This window comes from Myodes glareolus, chromosome 17 (genome assembly GCF_982192425.1).
Source record: "Myodes glareolus chromosome 17, mMyoGla1.1, whole genome shotgun sequence".
Lineage (NCBI taxonomy): Eukaryota > Metazoa > Chordata > Mammalia > Rodentia > Cricetidae > Myodes > Myodes glareolus.
The window spans coordinates 65,654,340-65,681,752 of record NC_142042.1 but is presented as its reverse complement, the minus strand read 5'-3'; the positions used below and the strand labels follow the sequence as shown (position 1 = coordinate 65,681,752).

General features: G+C 40.9%; 2 protein-coding genes across 6 annotated transcripts in view; one reads left to right on the top strand and one right to left on the bottom strand.

Moving 5' to 3' along the window:
- The window catches only part of Gatad2b (GATA zinc finger domain containing 2B), a 73,253-nt gene that overhangs the window by 26,846 nt on the left and 18,994 nt on the right, over positions 1 to 27,413 (top strand). For 4 of the 5 annotated variants that reach the window (XM_048456278.3, XM_048456292.3, XM_048456300.3 and 1 more), the window contains exon 2: positions 25,651 to 25,986. In XM_048456278.3, coding sequence (XP_048312235.1) covers positions 25,652 to 25,986 — 335 coding nt within the window. In that variant the 5' untranslated portion in view covers position 25,651. Of the gene's footprint in view, positions 1 to 18,005; positions 18,025 to 25,650; positions 25,987 to 27,413 lie in introns of those variants that run through there. The other variant, XM_048456284.3, reaches the window with a different exon arrangement.
- On the bottom strand, positions 11,301 to 11,641 carry LOC148119503 (large ribosomal subunit protein eL37-like). Its single transcript, XM_087897447.1, has one exon. It carries the CDS (start codon positions 11,634 to 11,636, stop codon positions 11,343 to 11,345), a length of 294 nt encoding a protein of 97 aa, XP_087753573.1. The 5' UTR covers positions 11,637 to 11,641; the 3' UTR covers positions 11,301 to 11,342.

Here is a 27,413-nt window from a genome sequence, read left to right as displayed (position 1 = left end):
AAATCTGTGCACCTCAGATTCTTCCCAAATTCTACTTTCTCCCTGGAAGAGAAGAATAGAAGTCTTATCTATTCTCTCCTGCCTAGCTATTGGCCTTTCAGCTTTTTATTAAACCAATCAGAAGGTGCTTTAGGAAGAGACACAGCTTCACAGTGTACAAATGGATTGTTCTACAACAGCTATGGGGCAAGTGTATTGCCCCAGAGGTCTCCCCAACTCTAATTGCTTTGAAGTGGGGTTTCACTTTGTAACCTTGGCCTTACTCAGTTAGTAAGTGAGCATACATGTATTTGGATATGTGTAAAATATTTCTTATTTTACATATATGGGAATTTTTCTGCGTGTATGTCTGTGTACTGCTGTGTGCCTGGTGCCTACAGGGACCAGAAAGAGGGCTTTAAATCCCTTGGAACTGGCATTACAGATGGTAGTCAAGAGCTTCCACGTGGGTGCTAGAAATTGGTTCTCTGGAAGAGCAGCCAGTGCTCCTAATCTCTCAGCTGTCTCTCCTGCCCCTTACTCAGTTTTTGATAGGTGTTACATGTATTTCTTAGTGAATTCACAACTTGAACTTGGGTTTACAATGGGGGAAGAAAAGGACACCTCTCTGGAGGCAGAATGTTCCTGTTTTGGAATCTTCTTATGTATAGTCTGCCCTGCCCTGCCTTTAGTGAACTGTGTGCTTTAAAGAGCTTTCTAATTACACACCTAAATCTAGAATAATGTAATTTCCATATACCTATCATCAAGTTTCAAAGTTATCATCCCCCGCCCCCCCAGACTCGGTTTATTTGTGTAGCATTGGAGTCTGCCCTGGAACTCGCTCTGTAGACTAGGCTGGCCTTGAATTCACATAGGTAGGTCAGCTTGCTTCTGCCTCCTGAATGCTGGAATTAAAGGTGTGCGTCACCACCATCCGTTGCAGCATGAGTTTTTATTTTCTCTGGTACTATATATGTACCAGTGGCTCATTTATGCTAGGCAAATGGTCTATCACTGACCCTTTACCCTTGGCCTTTTTATGTTTTTTGGGGGGCGCTTTGTTTTTTCTCTCTCTCTGCCTTTCTCTCCCTTCCTCCTTCCTTCCCTTCCTTTCTTCTTCTTTTTCCTCCTCCTCCCCTTTTTTTCTGACACTCACTCAGTAAGTTACATAGACTGTCCTTGAATTTACTCTATAATAGGCAGCCTCTTAACTGTGATTCTCCTACTTTCAGTCTCTCAAGTTGCTTAGAGGACAGGCCTATACCTCTAGGCCCTGTGAGTTTATTTTGTTACATTTATTTGTGTGTGTGTTTGTCTGTGTGGGTGCATGCTTCCTATTACATGCATGTGGAGGTCAGTGGACAGTTTGTGGAAACTGGTTCTCCTTTTACCGTGTGAGATGTGAGGATTGAATCCATACTTGGTGACAAGTGCCTTTACCCACCAAACCATCTTGCATTCCTTTTAAAATATATTTTATTGTGGTTGTGGTGACGGCTGCAGTTATGGCCATGGCAGATGGCAGTAGCCATGCATGCCTTTAATCCATTTTAATCCCAACACTTGGGAGGCAGAGGCAGGTGGATCTCTCTGTAAATTCGAAGACAGCCTAATCTACAAAGAGAATTCCAGGATAGCCAGAAAAGCTCTGTCTCAAAACAACTTTAAAAAAAAAGTTAAGAAAACAGCAATATATAGAAGGTAGTTTGTTTTTTGTGTTTGTTTATGACTTTGGAGAGGACAAAACAACTTTCACAACAAGTGAAAATTGAGGAGTTCAAGTGTAGAGTACTGAAGCGCTAAATCAAGGTGTTCATAGAACTCAGAGTTGTATTTCTTGGTAGAGAGCAACAGGAGAATGCCACACCAAAGTAAAATCAACTATTTAAGAAAATGTGGTAATAGCTAGGTGGTGGTGGCATATGCCTTTAATCCCAGCACTTGGGAGGCAGAGCAGGCAGATCTCTATGGATTTGAGGCCAGCCTGGTATACAGAGTGAGTTCCAAAACAGGCACCAAAGCTATACAGAAAACCCTGTCTCGAAAAATCAAAAAAAGAAAGGAAGAAAGAAAGAAAGAAAGAATAATGTGACTACTAAAAATACCTTTTCTACTTTCCTGTCTAAGGTGATACTTAGTTGATGACAAACAAGCATTAACACATTTAGATGTTTGGGTTGAGTTTTGGGTAGGGGCGTGTTTGGATTTATTTTTAATTTTGTGTATGTGAGTGTGCACATGAGTGCTGGTGTCCATGGAGTCTAGAGGTGTTGGGTCCCTATTGGAGCTGGCTGGGAACTAGACTTAGGTCTTCTTGTAAGAGCAGCTAGTAGTCTTAACTGCTTGAGCCAGCCATCTCTCTGGTCCTTGAGAGAGAGGGAAAGGGGCAAGGGAGAGGGAGGAGAGAGAGAATGTGTGAGTGCATGTGCGCACACACCTGCTACAGCGTGCATGAACATCTAAGGACAACTTGCAGGAGTCTCTGCTCTCCTTTTAGCATATTGATTTGAATGATAAAACTCAGGTTATCAGGTTTGGTGGCAAGAACCTTTACTCACTGAGCCATCTCATTGGAGATAAGTCTTGCTGTGAAGGTCTGATTGGTCTGGAATGTGCTTTGTGGATCAAATTGGATTGGAACATACAGCAGTCCTTATCTCTGTCAGTTGCTAGGATTATGGATCATCCTATCCAGCCAAGGGTTAAATTGTGTTGTTAGATAAATGCAAGCACTGTGACTTGCCTAAAATAGAACTCGATGCCTTTACAAAAATAAGAGGATGGGAAATAGAGAATAAAACCAAGTCATTGGTCAAGATTAAGAAATTAGGTGTTCATGCTCCTAGTCACCCAGAACCAATAGTATGCTGTGAATCCAAGGCTAAAACTAGATCAGAATTTTAGAACTACCCCATCTTGTGGACTCTGAGTTGTTTTGCCTCCTGATAAGAGTAATTATAATTTTATAAATGTTAATTAATGCTGTAGGTGATCATCATGTTTCTGTTTTCTAGGTGTAGACAGTGAATTCCTCAGTTCTTTCGGGAAAGAAAACTCCCTCACAGAAATGTCTATTAAATGAAAGATGAAATATACCTAGTATAATTTCTTTATTCCTATGTAGTGATGAATTCATTGAGTAGAATATGGCCAGCTATTTTTAAAAAGTTACTTTATGTATATGGGTGTTTTGCCTGCATTATGTCCATGTGCCACTTTCATGCTTGATGTCCTCAGAGGCCAGAAGAGGGCATTGGATTCCCTGGAACTAGAGTTACAGATGGTTGTGAGTCACCATGTGGGTGCTTGGAACTGAACTTGGGTCCCCTGGAAGAGCAGCCAATGCTCTTAAACCTCTGAGCCATCTTGTTAGCCCTGTAAATCCTTTTGTTGTTGTTTCCAGTCAGGGTTCCTTTTAACTCAGACTGTCCTCGAGCTAATTGTCTAGAAGGATGACCCTCCACTTACTCTAGGTCCTGAGATTACAGGTGTGTCCAGTTTTGCATGGTGCTAGGGATTGAACCAGGACCAGGCAGATATCCTGCCAACTGAGCTCTAGCCTCAGCTGCATGTTTAAGGCTTATTGAGTGAGCACATTAAGGGAGACTACTTTTGAGAAAGTGCTACTGTTTGCTTACTTAAGTACTCAGAATGCTGGAGTTAGAACCAGGGCCTGGCATGTCCTAGTAAGTGACTCTGTCAATAAGCCTTATCTCTCAGTCCTTCACTGATTTCCATTTTTTAAGGAAGTCTTTTTTTTTTATTTTAAATCCATATGAAAGTCCCCTTTGATGCAGGGTCTCCTGGAGCCCTGACTAGCTTACAACTTGCTGTATAGACAAGGCTGCCCTCTGAACCACAGAGATCTGTTTGCCTGTGTCTCCTGAATTCTGGGATTAAATGTGTGCACTCTCTCGTCTTTTTAAATTAGAGCAGTACCAGGGACTGGAGACCTGTCATGAATGAGATTTACATGAATCACTTTGTGGCTGTCACTTGATATAGATGCAGGATTTTGTTTGTTTTAATTGCTGAGGGACTGAAGAGGTAGCTCTGTAGTTAAGCGTGCTATACCACGTTTGCAGAGGACTGTAGTTTGGTGCCTACCTAACATCCACATTGGGTGGTTCATAACAGCCTGTAACTCCAGGCTCCAGGATCTGACACTCTCAGTGTGGCCTCCAGGGTACTGTACATGTCCACAAACCTACATGCAGATGCACACATACACATAACTAAAAGAAAATTAGACTGGAAAGGTGGTGCTTTTTTTGTGCAATGTTTTACTCTTTTGGCCTTTTGAGGGGCCCACCACCCAACTAACTACCAAATAAATCACACATAGAGGCTTAGTCTTATTCAAGCTGATCTTAGCTTGGCTTGTTTCTTCCCAGCTTTACTTAAATTACAGACTACCTTTTGCCTCTGGGTTTTTTTTCCTTTTCTTCTATATATCTTACTTTCACTCTTACTCCTTGCCTGGCTGGGTGGCTGGCCCCTGACATCCTCCTCACCTTGTTTTCTCCTTGCTGCCCTTCTTCCTCATTTCTCTTTCTAATTATACTCTCTGCCTGCCAGCCCCGCCTATCCTTGCTCCTGCCTTGCTATTAGCCAGTCAGGTGTTGTAGACAGGCAAAGAATCACAGCTTCACAGAGTTAAACAAATGGCAGCATAAATAAAAAGAACACACCTTAAAATAATAATTCCCAGCAGTGCTTGTCTTTAAATCCCAGCACTCAGGAGGCAGAGGCAGGCAGATCTGAGAGTACATACTGATTTATACCTAACCAGCGCTCCATAGTCAGATCTTGTATCTCCGCCATTGTGTCTCTCTTCTTGGTCTTCTACCTCTCAACCCTCCTGAGACAAGTCCTGGGTCTCCTTGTATATATGCTAGGTAAAACAGTATCAATGAGCTATATGTCGTTTCCCAGTTTTTCTGAAATTTTAAGTTTAATATATTGCTTTGGAAACTATTAATATAGAAAATATCTCTTGAGTATAATTTTCTGTTTACCCACTTTTTAGGAACCTTACTATTGGGGAGAAATAAGAGTTTTGTGAGACATTCTCATTTGTATTTTGTTTGTTTTTAGAGACAGGGTTTCTCTGTGTAACAGTTCTGACTGTCCTAGAACTCACTTTGTAGACCAGGCTGGCCTCAACCTCACTGAAATCCACCTGCCTCTGCCTCCTAAGTGCTGGCATTAAAGGTGCGCACCACCACCGACTGGCCTTGTAATTGTATTTTGATTTTCGCATAATCAAATGAAGCAGATTCTTCATTTAGAATGTTTGTGGTATGTATCAACTGAAGAACATTCACACCCCTTGTAGTTTATAAAAGTTTTAGTTCCTGGGTAGACAGAGATCTTAAAACAAACACCCTCAGCTAAGAGATCAATGTGGTGACCTTTAATCCCTGCATTCCAGAGACTGAGGCTGGAATCTCTTGAGTTCAAGGCCAGCCTGTTCTACAGCTGCAAGTTCTAGGACAGCCAAGGCCACACAGAAAAAACTGTCTTGGTTAGGGGGAGGCAGGGTTTCTTTTAGATGAGACTAGCCTCTAACTTGCTATATAGGGGCCTTGATTTTTTTTTTTTTAAGCTCTTCACATGTGTACTTCACATTTAGGGTTTTAAAAATAGCTGTTACAGAACTATACTCCTATTCTGCATAAACCATTTTTATTTTTTTATACGTTTGTGTGCATGGAAAAGTCTGAGTGTATGTCTGCGCCATGTATATGCATACAGTAGCCCTCAGAGGTCAGAAGGAGTGTAGAATCCTCTGGAACCAGAATTACAAATGGTTGCGAACCACCATGTGGGTGCTAGGAACCAAACCTGGGTTCAGTGCAAGAGTAGTAAGTACTCTTACTATTGAGCCATTGATAAACTTTTTTTTTTTTTGTGCATTGGTGTTTTGCCTGCACGAGGGTGTCAGGTACCCTGGAACCTGGAGTTAAAGACAACTGTGAACTGCCTTTGTGGTTACTGGGAATTGAACCTGGGTCCTCTGCAAGACCAGCCAGTGCTCTTAATTGCTGAGCCATTTCTCCAGCCTCATCATAAACCATTTTCAAAACATGTGCGTGGGGTACTGGAGAGATGGTTCAGTGGTTACGTGCTCTTACTGTTTGCTTGGTTCCCAGAACCCACATTAGGCAGCTCAAAGTGGCCTGTAACTGCATCTTCAGGGTAATCCATGCCTTCTGGCCTTGACACTAATTCATGCAGGCATACACACATACTTCTACATAAAAATAACCTTTCTAAAAAGTGTTCACGGAATTGAAGGTACATTTAACATGTACAAGGCTTTGGGTTTTCAATCTGCTGCAGCAGCACCACCACCATCACCACCCTCTCCACACACACGAAAACAAAAAGAAGGTACCATTGGCAGGGTACTTGTCTAGCACTTATGACATTTATGTCACATCAGTTTGCTAAATGTAAAACTCCAAACTCAGAGTGTGGTTGTGCATGCTATTACACTGCTTTGCTGTAAAACTTTGCTGTGGTTGTGTTAGATCAGCCTTCAATTGTCCCAAATGGTGTGAATTTATAGGGCTGTGTCAGCTATTACCTGTAGGACAGCTTCAGAGAAAAAAATTTTGATGAAACTGGGTGTGGTGGCTAAACACCTGTAGTTCTAGCATTCAGGATGATGCCAAAGCTGGGTAGAGGACTGCTGACAGTTCAAGGCCAGTTTGGGCTCCAGTGTGATGTCTTTTTTTTTTTTCTTTTTTAAATGTTTGCGCTGGATGTGGTGGCATGTATGTTTAATCCTAGCACTGGGAGGCAGAGACTGGCTAATCTTGGCATTTGAGACCATCCTGGTTCACATCGTGAGTTCCAGGATAGCCAGAGCTACATAGTGAAACTCTATCTCAAACAAAGGTTGATGACTGTGTCTGCTGCTTTACCTGTCCTACACACAGCACTTTGAGTAAGGATGGAGAAAATTAGCTTGAGTCTGACTTGAAGGCACACTTCTGTAATTCAGTATTTACAAAGATTGAGTTTGAGGGTTTGTAGTGGGGTGGTGGTGGTAAGGGGGGCTTAAATAAGGAGGTTGATAGTGTGCCTTTGTTTTGTAGTATTTGGGGGGGTCATACTTTGGTATTGATTTTTGTGGGTTTTTTTGTTTTGTTTTTGTTTTTTTGTAGCTTTGGATATTGACTCTGGAAACTAAACAGTTAAAGCATCATGATTTCAGAGGAAACTAGCTCTCATGAATGAAGGCAAACTTTGGCAGTAGGCCAAAATAATGGGGAGGGGGTAGTTAGGGTGGGAAAAATAACTGACTTTTCTACCACAAACGACTTCTTAAAATTAAAAGAAAATCCCATGTCCTGAGGTTATAAACCGGCTACAACTGGCTCCCCCCGCTAGGCATCATGGGTAAAAGTAAGCATCCCTCTGTTTCTTTTGTTTAATATAACAGTACACCATGTGATTGGCAGAGCATTGTACCGAATTGGAGACCAGGTTTGTACAGGTCTCATAGGGACTGCTTTGCATGGGGCCACCTCTGAGAGCTTCTCTTACTGTAGGAAAGACACAATAGGAAAGAGAATGAGGGACCCCACACATTCCAGGAGGGCAAGGAAATATGTAGTCTAAATCCATCTTTCCTTTTCTTCCTTTTATGTTTATATATCCTTTTTTTTGTCTTCAGTTTTCTTGGCAGCTAGGGGAGAGAGTAGATATAAGTACTTTAATGGTCCGCCCCCACCACACCTTTTTCTTTATCTAAAAGTAGAAACTCAGTTGTTTTGAGTTCTTCACAACAGTTTCCTCACTGTGTGGTTTCTGGTGAAATTGAAGTAATAAAACACTGTTGCTTTTTAAAATCTGTTATGGAATAATTTTTTCTCATACAAATATCTTTTCTGTTTGGATCCCCTTCCCTTCTGCCTTATTCATTTGCTGTAATGGTAAGGGTTTTGACTGCTGTACAGAGGATGATGCTATAAGCAGAACGATGTTAAGGTTCATTTTCTCTGGAGCCTCCTGCCTTCCTCCTTAACCTCTTTCCTTCTCCTCCCCCTTCCTTCCCCCTTCATTTTAAAAAATGTCTTTTGTCTGCAGCAGGATGGTTCTAGCTCCCCTTACCCTGCTACTCCCCCTTACATGTTAACTCCAACCCTGCTCTGTGAATGGAATCAACCAGCTGACTGAGTGCTGGCATCATGCCAGGGGGTTGTGAGAAGAAATGAGAATGTGCGCGCTCTCGTGTGTGTAAGCATATACAGAATACAAAGGGAAAGGCCTGCAGTCTAGGAAATCACAGACTCTTTATAAGGAAGTCTACGTCATCTCTGCTTGCTTGTGCTGTGGGCAAAGAGATGAAGGAGGCTTAGAGCATAGAAGGATATCTTTTTGACACACATGCACACATTTTTCTTTGCTGTCTTAAAACAGCAAGTATTTGTAGTGCAGCAAGTGAGAATGCACTGCTGTGTACAGATAGTATTAACCATATATTCATGGGGGCAGAGTCAGGGCTGGGCAGTGGTGGTGCATGCTTTTAATCCCAGTACTCAGGAGGCAGAAACAGGAGGATCTCTGTGAGTTCAAGGCTAACAGTTTAGTCTATAAAGCAAGTTTAGGACAGCCAGAACTGTTACACAGAGAAACTCTGTCTTGAAAAACTAAACTAAAAACCAAAGAAAAAGGGAGAAGTGTGAGGCAGTTTGTTCTGGATCTTTTTTTGCTTTCATTCAGAGGTGTTTTTACTTGAGTTCAATTAGAGATTGAACAGGTGTGATTTGTTCAGATACTTTTGAGGAATTGGTACTGTTTCTAATTGAAAATTTCATAGGTTTCTGGAGGAGTGGGTGAAAGGAATTGCACATAATCAAGAAATAAAAAAGCCAGATAATAAAACCATTAATATCTCTAATGTATTCTTTTGAATTTTTTTTAAATTTTTGTATTTAACATGGTATTTCTGCTATCTGCTGTAGGATTTCATACAAGGAAATACATTGTGTAGAAGTAAGGATGGGTTTGAAACTGTCCTAAGCATCTAAACACTTCAGTGTTCCTACTTTGAAATTCATTTGGAGTGATTGTATCTTTCACTGACTGTAAGATCTACATTCATTTAAAAATTATAGTTCTGTCATTTAATTCACTGCTCTTTTGCTTACATTTCTGTGTATTTGCTTCCTAGATGTGGTATGTATGAAATAGCTTTGTTTTGGAAATGAGAAAGTATGTTAGCCAAAAGGTTACACTATTACAATTGGTTTTTCTGTGAGTTATGATTGTTCCTATTTGATTTTTCAGAATAATGGCACTGATGTACAAGGATTGGGAGACCTTTTAGAGTGGGAAGAAATTTAAACTGATATATCCTATAATAGGGGTTTATTAGATTTCTGTGGAGGAGCTCCTTAATTGAGTGGGCACTCTTCTATCTTTTTGTTAAAAAAAAAAGATATACTTTTTTTTTTCCCCTTTGAGTCAAGGTCTCATCACTCTATAGCCTAGGCTAACCTCAAACTGACTGTTTCCCACACTGGACTTGAACTTGTGATCCTTTTGCTTCTGTCTTTCAAGTATTGGGATTACAAGTACATACTACTGGGTCTGGTTTTACAAATCTCTGTTCTTGCCACAGATTTAAATGTCTGTCTTTGGTGTCTTAAGTTTTGGCATAGACTTCTTTTCTTTTGTTAGTAATATGAAGTTGTAGGTAATGTGAAGTTGTGCTTTTTAGCGCCTAACCCTTTTTGTTTTCTGTTAGTATTGAAGATCAAACAGGGCTTTGTGCATAGTAGGTAAGAACTCTACCACTAAGTTACATGCCTAGTCTGAGATTAAATTTTTAGGATTTTAGCACAGGACTGGCTAGAATGACTGCCTGCCCATTCCCCAAGCTGTCCAGTTAGTTTTACTCCCACCCTAGTTTGCTAGAGCTTAGTCTTCCAAGTTCCATCTTCGCATATGTGTGGAGGTCAGAAGACAACTCAGAGGACTTAGTTCTCTCTTTGGGTCCCTGGGCACCAAACCCAGGTCTTCAGTCAGGACAGCAAGCATGTTTATCCACTGAGCCATCTCTTTGACCTGTAGATAGGCACTTTCCCCCTCCTTTTTCTCTCCCTCCCTTCTTTTTTTGTTAAGCTTCTTGGTTTGGTATCAGACTAATACTGGCTTCAAAGAATGGCTTCTTTTCTATTTGATGGAACAATTTGAGAATTACTAGTGTTGGCTCTTCTTTACAGGTCTAGTAGATGCTCAGCCTGGTGGCACATCTTTAATCCCAGCATTCAGGAGGCAAAGGCAGGCAGAATCTCTGACTTTGAGATGAGCCAGGTCTACAGTGTAAGTTCTAGGCAAGCCAGGGCCACACAGAGAAACCCTGTCTTGAAAAACCAAGCCAAACAAAATTTCTGTTTGATTCTTTTTCTGACTTACTATATTATTTTAGGTATAGCCTACAAACTGAATCTATTTGTGGGCCTCCTGGTGCTGGTAATTGATTCTAGGGCCCTTTACATATCAGGCGTACAAGTACAGAGCCATGTCTCTAGCCTGGAGTATGGGGATTGTTACTTGATGTTTACCTTTTTTTAGATTTATTTATTTTACTATATGTGTATGAATGTTTTAACTACATGCATGTATGTGTACCAGGATCCCCTGGAACTGGGCTTAAGGGATGGTTGTAAACCACCATGTGCATGCTGAGAATTGAACTGGGGTCCTCTGCAAGAGCAGCCACTGCTCTTAACTGATGATCCATCTCTCTAACTGCCACTGCTTCTACACACACCTTTAAGGTAGATCTCACGTGGTCTTTAACTCCTGGTAATCCTGCTTATACCTCCCAGATGTTTAGACAAAAAAAAATGTGTATGCCTGTTGTAATTTTTTAAATGTTTACTATTTTAGATTTATTTTTATGTGTATGAGTGTTTTCCCTCCATGTTTGTATTTGCACCACATTTGTGCCTGATGCCTGTGGAGGTCAGAAGAGGATGTCAGATTTCATGGAACTGGAGTTAAGACAGATAAATGGAAACCACCATGTAGATGGGAACCAAACCTGGGTCCTCTTCAAGAGCAGCAAGTGTTCTTAACCACTGAACCATCTCTCCAGCCCCTTTTATGTATTTGTGTACGTTATGTTTATGCGCATGAACCATGGCATTGGTACGGAGGTCAGAGGACAACTTTATAGACTCAGTTCTTTCCTTTCCTTTCCTTTTGTCTTTTTTTTTTTTTTTGATGGATTCTGGGATTGAACACAGGTTGTGATCAGGCTTGTGTCTCCCTGTGTCTTGAATGGAGAATTTTTTTTTTTGAAACCAGAACATTTATTTTATGACAGATTGAAATCCTCAAGATGAACTGGATGCTGCAACAGCTGCCCTCTTGGGTTTAGGGGTTGTCCCTTCACGGAATCCATGTCTGAATCGTTGGTAGACAATTTTTAGGTGCCTCACCCGCCCGGTCCCAGTAGTGTTTCGTCTCTTAGCCTTGGCACTCCAGTTATACTTTCTCTTGCACTTGGCAGGGTAGCCGCATTTGCTACAGGTAGACTTCTGAAGGTGGTAGGCCTTAGAGCCACAGCGGTGGCACAGCATGTGCGTCTTGTTGCGACGCTTTCCGAAGGATGACGTTCCTTTCATCATCTTGCTTCTGCTGCCGAGGCCAAAGAGACCGGAAGAGCAAGAATTTGTATACCCCAAAAGTTTGAGAAGGTGGTGGAAAAGGTGGGGTGACAGATTCCCCCACTACCAGTAGTAGGAATTCATGTTCCAGGGCTTGTTAGTCTGTGTGTGTGTGTGAGTGTGTGTGTGTGAGAGAGAGAGAGAGAGAGAGAGAGAGAGAGAGAGAGAGAGAGAGAGAGCGCAGAAGTGTGACAGTTGTTCTGCAGAACAGGCACTTGAGGTAAGTGGAATTGTGGAACTAGGAACCATATTTTTCCCCTTAGATTTTATGGAGTTTTAGTGAGGAGTTTAGTTTTTTTTTTCTTCTATTTTGTTGTTGTTGTTTAGTATTGAAGTAGAGGAGTGGTCATGTGGAGGTCAGAGGACTGCTTTCTGAATTTTTTCCTACCATGTGAGCCCTGGAAGCACCAAGCTAGTCCCAAGAACCTTTTACCCACTGAACCATCTTGTTGGTTCAGGAAGTTAATTATAATATCGGCAGTGAGCAGCAGTATTACTAAGAAATTGGGAGAATACACATTTTTTATTATTTATTTTTATTTTATTTATTTATTTATTTTTCAGGACAGGGTTTCTTTGTAGCTTTGGAGCCTTTTCTGGAACTTGCTCTTTAGACCAGACTGGCCTTGAACTCACAGAGATCCACCTGTCTATGCCTCTTGAGTGCTAGGATTAAAGGCATGTGCCACCACTGCCTGGCTAGAATACACATTTTATTAGGATTATGTTTTACCAGGTGGTGTTTATATGGAAGCACAGTAAGGGGTGGTAGGGGCCAAGGGCGGTAGTATTTGCCACCCAGTAGGAGTGAGGCTGCCTACAGAAGATTGAGATAGACAAGATTGATTAGGAGAGTAAAATGAAGCCTAGGCAATAAGTTATAATGAAACTATTAAAAACTTTGAAAGAGGGCCTAGGGCGGGGCAGGAGAAAAAAATTTAAACAAAAAAATCTCAAGAGAAGTCTTAGTTTTATTAAATTGAAACAGCAAGTAAAGCCACTAAGAATCTGTTCTGCCCTTGTGGTCTTGAGGTTCTTTCTGGTAGTACTCTGCATAATTATTTTCTCCCTTAAGTCATAGTCACAAAAGCCATTTAGGGGTCTGGAGAGACTGCTCAGCGGTTAAGAGCATGTACTGCTCTTCCAGAGAGCTTGAGTTCACTTCTAACACCCACACAAGTGTCTTAACTGCCTCCTGTAGCTCCAGCTTAAGGGTATATGACACCCTCCTGTGGCTTCCACGGGCACCTGCATTCATGTACACATACCCCCACATAGACACAGGCATATATGTGCATGTAATTAAAAATAAAAACCATCTGTGGGCTCTTAATACCTTGGTCTTAATTGCCCCAAATGTGAGTGTTTGATCCAAACTCAGTTCAACCAAATATATTTAGTGGGGGAAAAAAAAGAGGGGTTGAGGTGGGGAGTAGGGTTTTTATGAAAAAGAAACCATTATTTTCTGTGTGCTTCAGTTTAAATAGAACCATTGATAAATAGTCTGTGTAAGAACCTAAGACAGATTGATTCTAAAACAGCTTTTTATATGTTTACTTAATTTTGGAGAAGTACTGTTTGTCTCAGAAGAGAGTTAAATTGTACTTCTCTTTAGAATTAGCACTTAGGGTTGATACTTTATGGCTCTGGTAATATTTGTAGCAGTCTGCCAATATCTTCCATACTTTCTTTTTAATAATTTATTTTTATTTTATGTACATTGATGTGTATGTCTCTGTGAGGAGATTGGGTCCCCGAAACTGGAATTACAGACAGTTGTGAGCTGCCATGTGGGTGCTAGGAGTTGAGCCAAGGCCCACTGGAAGAGTAATCAGTGTTCTTAACTGCTGAGCCATATCTCCAGCCCCTATCTTCCATACTTGTTCCAGGTTTTTTTTTGTTTTGTTTTGTTTTTAATTTGCCAAATCTCTTTTTCCTTCCTTTTCTCCATTCTATTGTGCCAAGGGTCAAAACCAAGGTACCAGATGTATACACCATCACTGAACTACAGTCTCAGCCTTCCAAATTTGTTTTTACCTTGATTGATATCTGTCTTAGTCACTGTTCTATTGCTGTGAAGAGATACCATGACCACAGCAGTATATAAAGGAAAGCATTTAATTTGTGCTGGCTTACAGTTCAGAGGGTTAGTCCATTGTCAAAAGGTCAGGGAGCATGGCAGCATGTAGGCAGACATGGTGCTGGAGAAGTAGCTGGACATTTCTACATCCAGATCTGCAGGAAGAGAGGTCCACTGGGTTTCTGAAATCTCAACGCCAACTCCATTGACACTCTTCTTCCAACAAGGACATACTTCCTAATCCTTTCAAATACTCTTATTTCCTGGGGTCCAAGTATTCAAATCTGTGAGCCTGTGGGACCATTCTTAATTCAAATCACCAAAATATCATTGCCAAGTAATGGTATTGTGTTGTGTTTTTGAGACACGTCTTGTTCTGGAACTCACTTATGTAATCTAGGCTGGTCAAGAATTTAACAGCAGTCCTCTTGCCTCCCCAGTGCTAGGTTTTATAAGCATAAGCCACCATGCCCATCTCCTTGCCAATTACAATATAAGCAGCACTTTGGGCTTATGTCTTTTATATTACTATCTTGAACAGAGACCAGGGTAATTTCTTCTGTTAACTTGAGTAAATCTCTTCTTAATGAGAAACAGTAGCACTCATAGACTCACACTTGGTACCATGCTTTTCTCAGGGGATTGTCAATATTTCACTCTGACAATTGCTAAGTTCCAGAGATTACTACTTCTAGGATGGTATAGAAGCAACCTCTAAAATCATCTCATTAAAACAGTACATTTAGAGATAATTTCATTCCTTATAGACTCTGAAATGAAACTTGTTCTTTTTCTAGTTTGCTTTCTATTAGGGGCTTTTATAGCCCCATTTGAGGAATTTGTTCTGCAGTTTTGTTTGTGTATGTTTAAGCTCCTTTAGGGAAATGAAATGGAGAGATTATATTCCTGGGAAGCACATAGTTAATTGCTAGGATTAGTTAGCTTGGAAGGAGCTCAGCTATCTGGTCTGCATTAGGGTAGGTGGGAAATGGTGCAGGATGAAATCGTTGTTCTGTAGTCTTTGCCAGGACATGAAAAATTGTTTCTGGTTTGGTAGAAAACATGGTCTTTCATTTAATTGAAATGTTTTGTTTTGTTTTGTTTTGTTTTGTGATCTCTCTCTCTCTCTCTCTCTCTCTCTCTCTCTCTCTCTCTCTCTCTGCGTGCGTGTGCACATTAGGAATCAACTATAGGTCTTGCATATAATAGCAAGTGCTCTGCAGTTGAACCACACTCAAGTTCTTTATGTGGAAGTTTGAAAGTAGAGGTCACAGATTTACTAATATCTGAAGACCAATTGAGACATAGTATTTGTAATTGTTATATTTGTATCTTTAAAATATGTGAATTGGTCAGGTGTAAATTATACAGCCTTCAAATTCTAGCCCTTGTGAAGCAGAAGCTCCTAGAGCTTGTAGACCATTTGGGCTGCAGAATGAGCTCCATACAGGCAAAGCATGGTGGCTCACCCCTTTAATCCCAGCATTTGTGAGGCTGAGGCAGGCGTTTCTCTTTGAGTTCAAGTCTACATAGGGAGTTCCAGGCAAGCCAGAGCTACACTGATATCCTCTCTCAAAAAGAGAAGAGTGAGTTCCTTGTCAGTTTGGGTGACATAGCAGTGAGACCCTATCTCAAAACAAAAACAGGTTGTTGGATAATAGCTCAGATTTGACTTCAGTCTCCAGGACTTGTGAAAAATGCTGGGCATGGTAGTTCCCACTAGTAACCCTACCACTGGGAGAGAAGGACACAGATTCCTGGGGCTTGCTGGCCAGCCAGCCTAGCCTACTTGGCGTTTCTCTGAAACTGTAAGCAAGACACCACAATTAAATCTTTTTCTTTATAAGAGTTGCCATGTTCATCATGGTGTCTCTTCACAGCAATAAAAACCCTAAGACAATTGTCATTAAATTAAGAGAAGTGCTAGGTCCATTCTGTATAGTACACATCTATCTAAAGCTGCTTTTACTGGAGCCATGATTATTATTTAAAAATTTTTTAAAGATTTATTTATTTATTTATTATGTATACAGCATTCTGTCTGCACGTATACCTGCAGGGCAGAAAAGGGCACCAGATCTCATTACAGATGGTTGTGAGCCACCATGTGGTTGCTGGGAATTGAACTCAGGACCTCTGGAAGAACAGCCAGTGCTCATAACCACTTAACCTTCTCTCCAGCCCCTATTATTTAAAATTTTTAAAGTTGAGACTGGACAGTGAGGGCACAAGCCTTTAATACCAGCACCCTAGAGGCAGAGACAAGGAGATCTTTGTGAGTTCAAGGCTAGCCTATTCTACAGAGCAAGTTCTAGGGCAGCCAAAGCAGTTACACAGAGAAACCCTGTCACAAAACAGAAAACAAACAAACAACAACAACAACAAAACACTGTATGTCTGTGTTTGAGGAAGTATATGCCATTGTGTATGTTCAGGTGTCTGGAGGCCTCAGGAGTTAAAGGCAGTTGTTAAGCCACCAAACTTTCCTGATGTGGGAAGCGAACTTGGGTCCTCTAACCACTGAGCCATTTATTCAACCCTTAAAATTTTTTAGTGTGTGTGTGTGTGTGTGTGTGTGTGTGTGTGTGTGTGTGTGTGTACATACATACCTGTGGTTACCAGAGCATAGGGAGATCAGGTGATCATTTTGAGAGTTGCTTCTCTCCTTCCACTACATAGGTACTAAGGATTGAATTCAGGTCATCAGGCTTCCCAGCAGGTAAGTACTTTACCCACTGAGCCATCTTGCTAGCCATTGTTGGTTTTAACTGGTTTTTTTTTTTTTTTTGAGATGTTAATAAAATTGTGTCATTTTCCCCTTTCCCTTTCTGCCCTAGGTTTTGTTGTAAAGAATTTAGTTACATTTATTTTTCCATTTTGTGAGGCGGTTGTGTACATGCCTTTGTGCATGAGGTAAGGTCAGAAAACAACTTGAGAATTGTTTGTTTGTTTTGAGGTAGGGTTTCTCTGTAGCTTTCTTTGGCTGTGCTGGAATTTGCTCCTAGACCAGGCTGACCTTGAATTCACAAGAGATCTGCCCACCTCTTCCTCTTAGTAGTGGAATCAAAAGTGTGCGCCACCACCTGATTGGTTCTTTTTTGTTACTATTATTACTACTGCTTTTATTGATTTATGTGTGGGCCTACCTGAGCTGGAACTTGTAGCAATCCTGCTTCTGCTTCCCAGATGCTGGGATGATAGGCATGTGTCACCATCACCATTCTGAGTTCACTCTTGAGAACTTTTTTAAAACTTTATAATAATAACAAGAAGTTTCTTACAGTTCACTGTTTTAGAGTCCAAGATTAATGATTTGGGGCTGGAGAGATAGCTCAGTTGTTAAGAGCACTGGCTGCTCTTTCAGAGGTTGTGAGTTCAATCCCCAGCAACCACATGGCAGCTCACAACCATCTATCATAGGATTTGATGTAATCTTCGTACATGTCTGTATATATGCAGAGTACTCATACAGAAAAATATAAATAAAGTTTAATTTTTTTCTTTAATTTTTTGTTTTGTTTTGTTTTTTCAAGACAGGGTTTATTTGTGTAACAGTCCTGGCTGGCCTGGAACTCCCAAATTCTGGGATTAAAGGCCTGAGCCACCACCCAATCCAAGTTTAAACTTTTTGGTTTTTCGAGACCGGGTTTCTCTGTAGCTTTGGAGCCTGTCCTGGAACTATCTCTTGTAGACCAGGCTGGCCTCGAACTCACAAAGATCCACCTGCCTCTGCCTCCCAAGTGCTGGGATTAAAGGCGTAAAAAAATATTTTTAAAAATACATTTAAAGACTCCATCTACTGACTGTCTGTTTGTTGGCCTCTTGATCACCTTTTGGTTGATATTTAGGTGTAAGGGCTTCACATGGTGGGAAAGGGGAATAGGCCGGTGGTGGAGTGGGAGGAGGGCAGAGAGAGGGGATGGGAGGGAACCACTGAGATTGAGGGTGTGGGTGGGTGGGTGTGTGTATGAATGAGACTTTCCCAAGGTTTAAATGATTACTTTTTCCTCGGTCACAACCACTTCCCAGCATATTTTCCCAAAGACTACAGTTTTTAACTCCCCAGTATTATTAGTCTGATTATGAGAGTAAATTTGGGGAATGTATGGTCTGTAATGTACATTGCTGTCTTCATGTATTGTATCTATAGCAAATAAAACTGAAGATTTTACTGTCAAAGCAGAATGTACAGAAGCGCACTCCCTGTAGCACGGGTGTCCATTGCTTGAGAGTTGAAACCCATTTCCAACCTTGATGTGGGAGAGAAAGGTCAGTGTTGTGTTTGTTAGAAGCGCACATAGACTGTACTTGTCACTATCATTTGTTGTGTGCTCCTAGGGAAGTTTTTGGGTTTTTTTTTTTTTGTGTGTGTGTGGATTTTTTTATCACAGTTTCACAAATCAGAATAACCTAAACTCCATAGGAATGTGCGAATGAAATGATTTGTGTGTGTGTGCTTTTTAGCCCATTCTAGCATTTGTTCAGATATTGATCCCTTCTATCTTCCTTGTTCTTATTTCCTTAGTCACATACCTTTTATTTTTCTTCTTGCTTGAGTGTACTTTTTTGCTTCTGACTGTGGCAACACATCACTTGGAATGCGCATTGTTTGAGAAGTGTTTCTTTTGTGTGTACTTAGGAGAAAGTGATTTTCAGGAGCATACTGAAAATGAAGAATTTCTTGTTTTCCTTTTATTTAAAATAATATTTAGCTGGATGTATTATTACTTAGGAGACTGAGACAGAATCACAATTTAGAGGCCATCCTGAGAGACTTTTTACTTTTAATACAGTTCAGCTTCTTGTCTGTGTTTTTTGTGAAAGTTAAATAATTAAATTAGTAATTATTTGGAAAAGCTGGACATTTGTGATTAACCCCTGTAACCCCAGCACTTAGAAGAGGCTGAAGTGTAAGAATGGAGAATTCAAAACTAGTTTGGATTATACTGGAAGTTCTAGGTCAATCTGGGTTGCATAGAGAGACCTCTGTTATGCCCAAATCTTTGGATCCCCACAAAAGCCAACAAAGGAGACTGAGTCCCATATGTAAAAGCAAAGAGCCTTTATTTTAATCAAGTTTGCAAACTCGGTCTCTTTGCGTGTACAACATATTGGAGTATCTGGAGAGCCCCAGCTCAATTAGAATTGGATTTTTATAGTAGTAAAGGTGGGGGTGACGGGTCTCTGAAGTTCAGAACCCCTGATTGGCTGACATTTGTCTAGAGGTGTCCTGGTGTAGTACTGGCAGGTGTTTCTATCTACAGTGCTTGGAATGCCAGGAATTTCCTTTGAATGGTCTGCTCTTGGGTGGGGGTTGGGTGATCTCGGCCTGCCAGGCATTGTCTCAGGGTAGACTATTGAGACTCTTGACTCCATTTAAATTTATGGCCAGAGTCTCAGGTGAGAATGGTTGGAGGAAGTAAAGAACTTCCTTTCTGCCTAGACTTAGATTATCATGGCTAGCCCTCACACCTCCACCCCATCCTCAAAAAAAAAAAAAAACCCAACAAAAAAACAAAAACAAGTGGGGGCTGGAGAAATGCCTCAGCAGTTAAGAGCACTTGCTGCTCTCCATTACAGAACTGAACATGTGAACATCAGAAGTTACAATAGGCTTGAGGTGTTTCTGGCAGCATTGCCTATGAGGTACTCTGCACCTTCCCTGCAACCTTGGTTCTGAGCAACGTGAAACTCCATGACTGTTACTGTTACGCCAAGGAAACCAGTGAGCACTGGCCAAAACACCTGAGCTCTGGAGACTGTTTTTAGTTAAGACACACAGGTTTTTACTACACATGCAGTTTCCTGCTCTTCTTACAGAAAACGAAGACTTCTTTTTTGTTTATTTTTGTTGTCGCTGCTGTTGGTGTTTGAAAAAGGGTTTCTGTGTGAAACCGTCTTGACTGTTCTGGAACGCACTGTATAGACCAGGTTGGCCTCTAACTCACAGAGGTCCACCTGCCTTTGCCTCCCAAGTGCTGGGATTAAAGGCATGTGCCACCATTGCCCAGCTGAAAATGAAGACTTTTATGGTATTTTATTACCATCATTCCTCAACATACAAGCTTCATACTCACTGTTTAGCTCTGGCTCACTGTTTAGCTCTGGCTGTCCTGGAACTCATGTAGACCAGGGTGGCCTAGAACTCAGAGATCCACCTGCCTCTTCAGACCAGTTTATCTTTGTGTTACAATGTTTTATTTATCGATTGATTTAAGTCATGGATTTCTGTAAGTCAGGCTGACTTTGAATTCCCTATATAGTCAAAGCTGTTATTGAATTCCTTATTCTCTTGTCTTTACCTCTAGGGAACTGAGATTATAGACAGGAACCACCAAATCCTGCCTAGAATCGTCTGTATGTATGTTTTTATTGAGATAGGGTCTCGATATGTAGCTTTGATTGACCTGAACTTGTTGTGTAGACTAGGCTGATATAAAACAGAGACCCACCTGATTCTGCCTACTGAGCTCTGTAGTTAAAGCTGGTTATCATGACTAACCTGGATTTTTTTTTTAAAACATTTGTTTGGTTTGCTGATGTCATTTGGATCAAAAATTGTTAAAGGGGCCTTGCAGAGGACCTAGGTTCAGTTGCTAGCACTATACCTGTTGCATGGCATCTATACCTCCCGTTTTAGGGAGTGGCCTCTGTGAGCACCAGGTGCATACTCAATGCACATAAATATATGCAGGCACTCACACATATATATATAAGATAAATCTTTTGTTTTGTTTTGTGTTTTTGTTTTTGAGACAGTGTTTCTCTGTAGCCCTAGTTATCCTGGAACTTAATTTGTAGAACAGGTTGACCTATCTCTGCCTCTCAAGTGCTGGGATTAAAGGTGTGTGCCGCCACCTCTGGTGAGAAATCTTTTTTTAGAAATCAAGTGAATTTTGCTGAGTGATGGTGGTGCACTCCTGCAGAGGCAGGCAGATCTCTGATTTTAAGAGATCCTGTTAAAGGATCTGTTGCAAATTCCAGGCCAGCTTAGTGGGACCCTGCCTCAAAAAACAAAAAAAACAGGGAGGGGCATGTGACAGGCAACTGCAGTGTGACCAGGTAGGCTAGAAATGCTAACTGAGGACATGCTTGTTAACTTTAAAGCCAAGACCTGACAGAGAATGGTGAGAGCACTGGACATGTGCTGGGAGAAACTAAAAGAACCACAAGTGCAAAATATAGAGATGGACGGGGCAGTGGTGGTGCACGCCTTTAATCCCAGCACTCGGGAGGCAGAGGCAGGCAGATTGTAACAGCTAGCTAGTTTCAGTACAGCCAATGCTGTTACATAGAGGAGCCCTGTCTTGAAACCTCCTCCCCAGCTCCCGAGAAAAAGAGTCAGAGAAGTCAAAGAAAATAGTTTTGTGTTTTTACCGTTAAATAGTTGAAGTTCTCAGTCTGAATTAGGATGAGAAGTGGTATACAGATGCATCGTCTCTTAACTTTTTATGGTTTAAAAAATAGTTTTTATACATTATGTAAAATAATGTGTAGTCAGTAAAAATCAAGCTTAAATTTTTGAATTTTGATCTTTATTGATAATTCTGGTAGTTGCTGAAGAATGGCAGCAAACTCCAACTCCCAGACAATAAGATCAGGGAAGACAGCTGATAGTTTAGCAATATAATACAATATAAAGTTACCTAGATTAAGGGGGCTGGAGAGATGACTCAGAGGTTTAAGAGCATTGCCTGCTCTTCCAAAGGTCCTGAGTTCAATTCCCAGCAACCACATGGTGGCTCACAACCATCTGTAACAAGGTCTGGTGCCCTCTTCTGGCCTGCAGGCATACACACAGACAGAATATTGTATACATAATAAATAAATAATATTTTTTTTAAAAGTTAGGTAGATTAAATGCAATTCTGCCCTGTGGTTTTGATGTTTTGTTTTTTTTTTTGAGACAGGATTTCTCTGTAACAGTTCTGGAACTTGCTTTGTAGACCAGGCTAGCCTCAAACTCAGAGATCTGCCTACTCTGACTCCCCTGGGATTAAACACCAACACCAACCAGCCAGTTGATTCTTTCTTGTTTGTTTTTCAAAACAGGATGCAGTGGCATTTCATTTGTATTTTAATAAATAGTAAGCTTGTCTGAAGATCAGAGAGTGAAACATTTCCACTGGTCAGCCTTACAGACCAGGCAATGGTAACAGACACCTTCAATCCTAATAGCAACACTAGTTGCCATAGAAACCGGTGGTGCATTCCTTTAATCCCAGACCTAGAGAGGATTGTAAAAAGGGAGGAGGGGGCTGGAGAGATGACTCAGTGGTTAAGAGCTATTGCTCTTCCAAAGGTCCTGAGTTCAATTCCCAGCAACCACATGTGCTCACACCATCAGTAATGAGATTTAGTGCCCTCTTATGGTCTGCAGGGATACATGCAGGCAGACCACTGAATACATAATAAATAAATATATCTAAAAACTAAAACGAGAGGAGACAGCTCTCAGTCTCATTCTGAGATTCCTGAAGGGGCAGGATTGTCCTTGGACTGAGGTCAAGGTAAGGTAGCTGCTGGATGCTTTGCTTTTCAGATCTCCAAGTTGAACCTCAATTTCTCTGAGTTGTTATTAATAGTGCTTCAACAGACTTTCTCTGTATAGCCCTGGCTGTCTTAGAACTCGCTCTGATTTGTTTGTTAAAATGAAGTCTCATTCTGTGGCACAGACTGGTGTGAACCACACTCATGATGACATCAGTATGTGGTAATCTACATTCCTTGGCCTCCCAAGTGCTGGGATTACAGGCATGTGCTAATATACTAAAAAAAATTTTTTTTCTATTCCCTAAACCCTGAACATGATGTGTAGGATATACTTAACATTTATGGGTTGATTAGATGGGCAAGAGATATCAGCATATGAAAATACATAGTACTAGGGAGATGTACTATTGATTTTATTTTATTTTTTTCTTTTCTTTTCTCTTTCTTGAGACAGGGTTTCACTGTGTAGCTTTGACTGACATGGAACTCATAAAGAGTTGCCTGCTCCCGTGTCTGAATGCTGGGGTTAATGGCATGCACCACCACCGCCTAGCCTGTATAATTTTTTTATTGCAGGATTGGGAAGTGTTTTGTGACAACTTTTCCTGAGGAGATACAACACACACACACATCTACTCATCCTGGATAGGGAGCCTATTGACAGACCAAAGTTCACCTTAAGTGGGGTCACTTACAGGAAGGAATATGGTGAGGTATTGGTTGTAGTAGCAGAAACGATTCCCTGCATCACCAAAGCGTGATGGCTTGCAAAGCTGGGAACCTGGAGCACAGTGCACAGCCTGCAGCTCAACAGGTTGGAAGTGTCCTTCTGGTGGCTCAGTTGGTCTGAGCCTCTTCCAGGCAGCTAATCTGATTTTTGTTTCTTCCAAGGCCAGTGGTTCTCAACCTGTGGGTTGTGACTCCTTTGAGGGGCAAATAGTCCTTTTGCAGGGGTCACTTAAGACTATCAAAAAACACAGATTTATATTATGATTCCTAATAGTAGCAAAATTACAGTTATGAAGAAGCAGTGAAATAATTTTATGATGGTGTCACCACAACATGAGGAATATTAAAGGCTCGCAGCATTAGGCGTGTTGAGAAACACTGTTCTGTGCAGTTCTTTTGGTCTCTGCTTCCAGGCAATTTGACTGATCTGGAAGCAACTCTCTGTAGCCTGTACTAATTGTATACTCTGGAGAAAGGTAGAGAAGAGATTTTGGTGATACTAGTGGGGATATATAAGAAAAGTCATAAAACTTTTGAAGTTTTAAGATTTGGGGGGCTAAAGAGATGGTTCAGTGGTGGTGCACGCCTTTAATCCTGGCACTCGGGAGGCAGAGGCAGGCGAATCTTTATGAGTTCCAGACCAGCCTGGTCTACAAGAACTAGTTCAGGACAGGCTCCAAAGCTACAGAGAAACCCTGTCCCAACCTCCCCTCTTTCTCCCTCCTCTCCCACCCCCCCCCCGCCAAAAACAAAGACTATTTCTCTGGTTCTCAGCATGCCTTAGTTCCCTGTTGTTTGTATAGGTTTGAGGCCTCCTGAACTTTCTTCAGTCCATGTTAGCATATCTGTTGTTACCCTTGTTCAGCTCACGTTGGTGAGACTTTATGGACATAGCTTCAGACATTTCTAGGAGCTACAATCTCATAGCAAAACTACATGTTTTTTTTGCCTTTTCATTTTTCTTTCCTCTCCCAATCCCTGAACCTTAGGTATGGGGATTGTGTTTTATATAGGCTCTGCAACTCTGCATTTTGATAGATTACGGTTTTCTGAAATGGTTGCTGTCTATTGCAGAGAGAAATTTACTTGATGCAGTGTGAGGGCCATACTTATTTGTAGATAAAAGATCATTATTTAGAATGTAGTTATGGATAATGCTGATTTAGTAAAGTGGTTTAATCCTAGAACTTGGAAAGGAAGTGGCAGGCAGATCTCAGATCTCTAAATTCAAGGCCTCTTTGATCTACATAGTGAGTTCTAGGACTATGTAGAGAAACTCTGTCTAAAAAATATATATATATATATATATATATAATATATATTACATAGTTTTATGTTTGTTGGAGTAGGAGGGTATTGCATATGCCATAGCATTTATTTGGAGGACAGAAGGCAACTTTCAGGAACCGACTCTTTCCTTCTGCCATATGGGCTCTAGGATTGAACTCAGGTCATCAGGTTTGGCAGCAAGCACCTTTGCCTACTGAGCCTTCTTGCTGGCTTTATTTGTTGTTGTTGTTGTTTCAGTTTATTTTTTAAAAATTTGTGTACATGTGTTTTGGCTACAAAGAGACCAGAGAGGGCTCCGGATTCCCTAGAACAAGAATTTTATTGATGCTTGTAAGCTGCCATTGTGTGTTCTAGAAGCTGAACCCCAGTTTCTACAAGAACACCAAATGTTCTTAGTTATTTCTCCAGCCCCTGTTGGTTTGTTTGTTAACAGGATATGGTGCTATAGCTGTCCTGAAATTATAGATCCTCCTGATTCAGATTCCCAAGTGCTAGGATTATAGGCAAACTCTTATCTCCAGCATGAATGATTTTGTTTTTACTTTTACTTTTTGTTTTTGTTGTTTTTGTTTTGTTTTTTAAAAACAACTGTCTGTGTAGTCCTGACTGTCTTGGAACTCTCTGTAGACCACGCTGGCTTGTAACTCACAGAGATCTACCTGCTGGCATTAAAGGTGTATGCCACCACGTTTTTGTTTGTTTTTAAAGAACCATCTACATGAGTATAGTGTGGATTTCATGTCCCTTTTATAATTAAAGGCCTTGATGACTGCAGTGTTTTTGAAGTTTATTTTCATTGCTAAAGTTACTGGAGAAATAATATAGATTTAAAAATTTTTTTTAATAATATAGATGTTGTAGGACAATAATAGCATTGGAAGTTAGTTCTGTTATCTGTAACTTTAAACATATGTTACATGAATTATTTTTTTGAAGCATGACTAACAAAAGCTCAAGAGACAAAAATGGGGTTTAACCTAAAGGTTAGAAAAGCAAAGCAGCTAGCCACTGGCTCTTACCTCTACCTTATTCTAAAATGTTGATCCTGCCTTTAGGAATCTCAGAATGAGACTGTGAGCTGTCTCCTCCCATTTTATAATCCTCTCTAGGGCTGGGATTAAAGGCGTGCACCACAGATTAAAGGCTTGCATCTCTGGTTTCGATGGCAACTAGTGTGGCTATTAGTATTAAAGGTGTATGTTACCACTGCCTGGTCTGTAAGGCTAACCAGTGGGGCTGTTATACTCTCTGATTTTCAGATAAGCTTTATTTATTAAAATACAAGAAATGCCACTACATTTTTTTAATTGTTAATATTTCACACCTGCTTTTTGGCTTGCATAAGGAACTTTATTCTGATCTTTCTTTGTGTTTTTTCCATAGAATGGATAGAATGACAGAAGATGCTCTTCGCCTGAATCTTTTGAAGAGGAGTTTGGACCCGGCAGATGAGCGAGATGATGTCCTGGCAAAACGCCTCAAAATGGAGGGTCATGAGGCCATGGAACGTCTGAAAATGTTGGCCCTGCTGAAAAGGAAAGATTTGGCAAACCTTGAGGTGCCACATGAGTTACCTACCAAGCAAGATGGCAGTGGTGTCAAGGGTTATGAAGAGAAACTCAATGGGAATCTCAGGCCTCATGGAGACAACAGGACTGCTGGAAGACCAGGCAAAGAAAATATCAATGATGAGCCTGTTGATATGAGTGCTAGACGGAGGTATGGTGCAGTTTAGCTGCCTGCAGAAATAGGGTCTTCTTTAAAATAAGCTTGTGAAAATGGTATGAATTCCAGTGAAAGGGAGGTGATTTTCACCCTAAAGCTGCCTTTCTTGTTTTTTCTGTTTTGTTGTTGTGCAGCAGGGTTTCATACTATAGCCATGCTGGTCTTGAACTTTTGGCAGTCCTCTTGTCTCAGTATCTGTGTTGGGATACTTATGTGAGCTACCACATGATGATGTCTTCTTGAAAGAATATCTGTGTCCTCTGGCTTAAATTGACCTCTCATTTCCAGATGAAGCTAGGTTGCTCACATGGAGAATCATAGTTCTTACCTAAGATAAACTGATTATTTCTGGGGACCAGAGATGTGACAAAGTAATGAATGGTGTTTGCTACTCAGTTATGAGAACTGGAGCTTAAATCTTCGGAGGATGGGGGGGAATCTTTCACCAAACATGGTGGTGTTTGTCTTTAGTCCCAACACTCAGTGGCAGAGGCATGCAGATTGCTGGGTGTGGTGGCATTTTTCTAGCTCAGTCAGAGCATGAGACTCTTAATCTCAGGGTCATGGGTTTGAGCCCCACATTGGACGCCAAATGAAACATGATTAATAAATACTCAGAGACAGAAATTGGGGTTCAACCTGAAGATCTGAAAAGCAAAACAGCCAGCCACTGGCTCTTACCTCCACCTCAGTCTGAAATGGCAATCCTGCCTCTCGGAATCTCAGAATGAGTGTGTGGTGAGAACTGTTTCCTCCCAATTTATAATCCTCTCTAGAGCTGGGATTAAATGTGTGCACCGCCCAGTTTCTATGGCAACTAGTGTGGCTACTAGGATTAAAGGTGTGTGTCATTATGGCTAGTGAGATTAAAGGTGCGTGTTGCTATAATCTGGTGTTTAAGGCTGACCAGTGGGACTGTTTTAGTCTCAGATCTTCAGGCAGTCTTTATTTGAAATGCATGACACTAGCCCTCCTGAAGAATATAAGGGTGATCTACTTACACAACATTTCTCTAACTCTACCTGTAGCTTCCACATCCTCATAAGTTGTTCTGTAAGAATGCACCAAGGAGAGACATGATCTCTTTGATATGAATTAAAACAAGGCCATTGGATAGATGGCTCAGTGGTTAAAAGTACTTGTTGCCCTTGCAAAGCACCCACACCATCTGTAACAGTCATCTGAAACTTAAATTCCAACAGATTCAACTCCTTCTTCTGACTTCCAGGCATGCATGCGGTTAACATAAATATATGTCGGCAACACGTTAAATAAACAGGTCTTTACAATAGAACAAAAGAATTTAAAAAATGGGAGATGAAATTTGTAACATGAGACCTATCTTTGTTGCCTAAATAACACTAATGGGGTGAATTCTAGTATCTGTGAAATAAATATGTGTAAAGTAAAAACTAGTATAA

What these genes read in the sequence shown, in the direction of transcription:
- LOC148119503 (XM_087897447.1), bottom strand. Translation starts at nt 11,636, where the DNA reads ATGATGAAAGGAACGTCATCCTTCGGAAAGCGTCGCAACAAGACGCAC.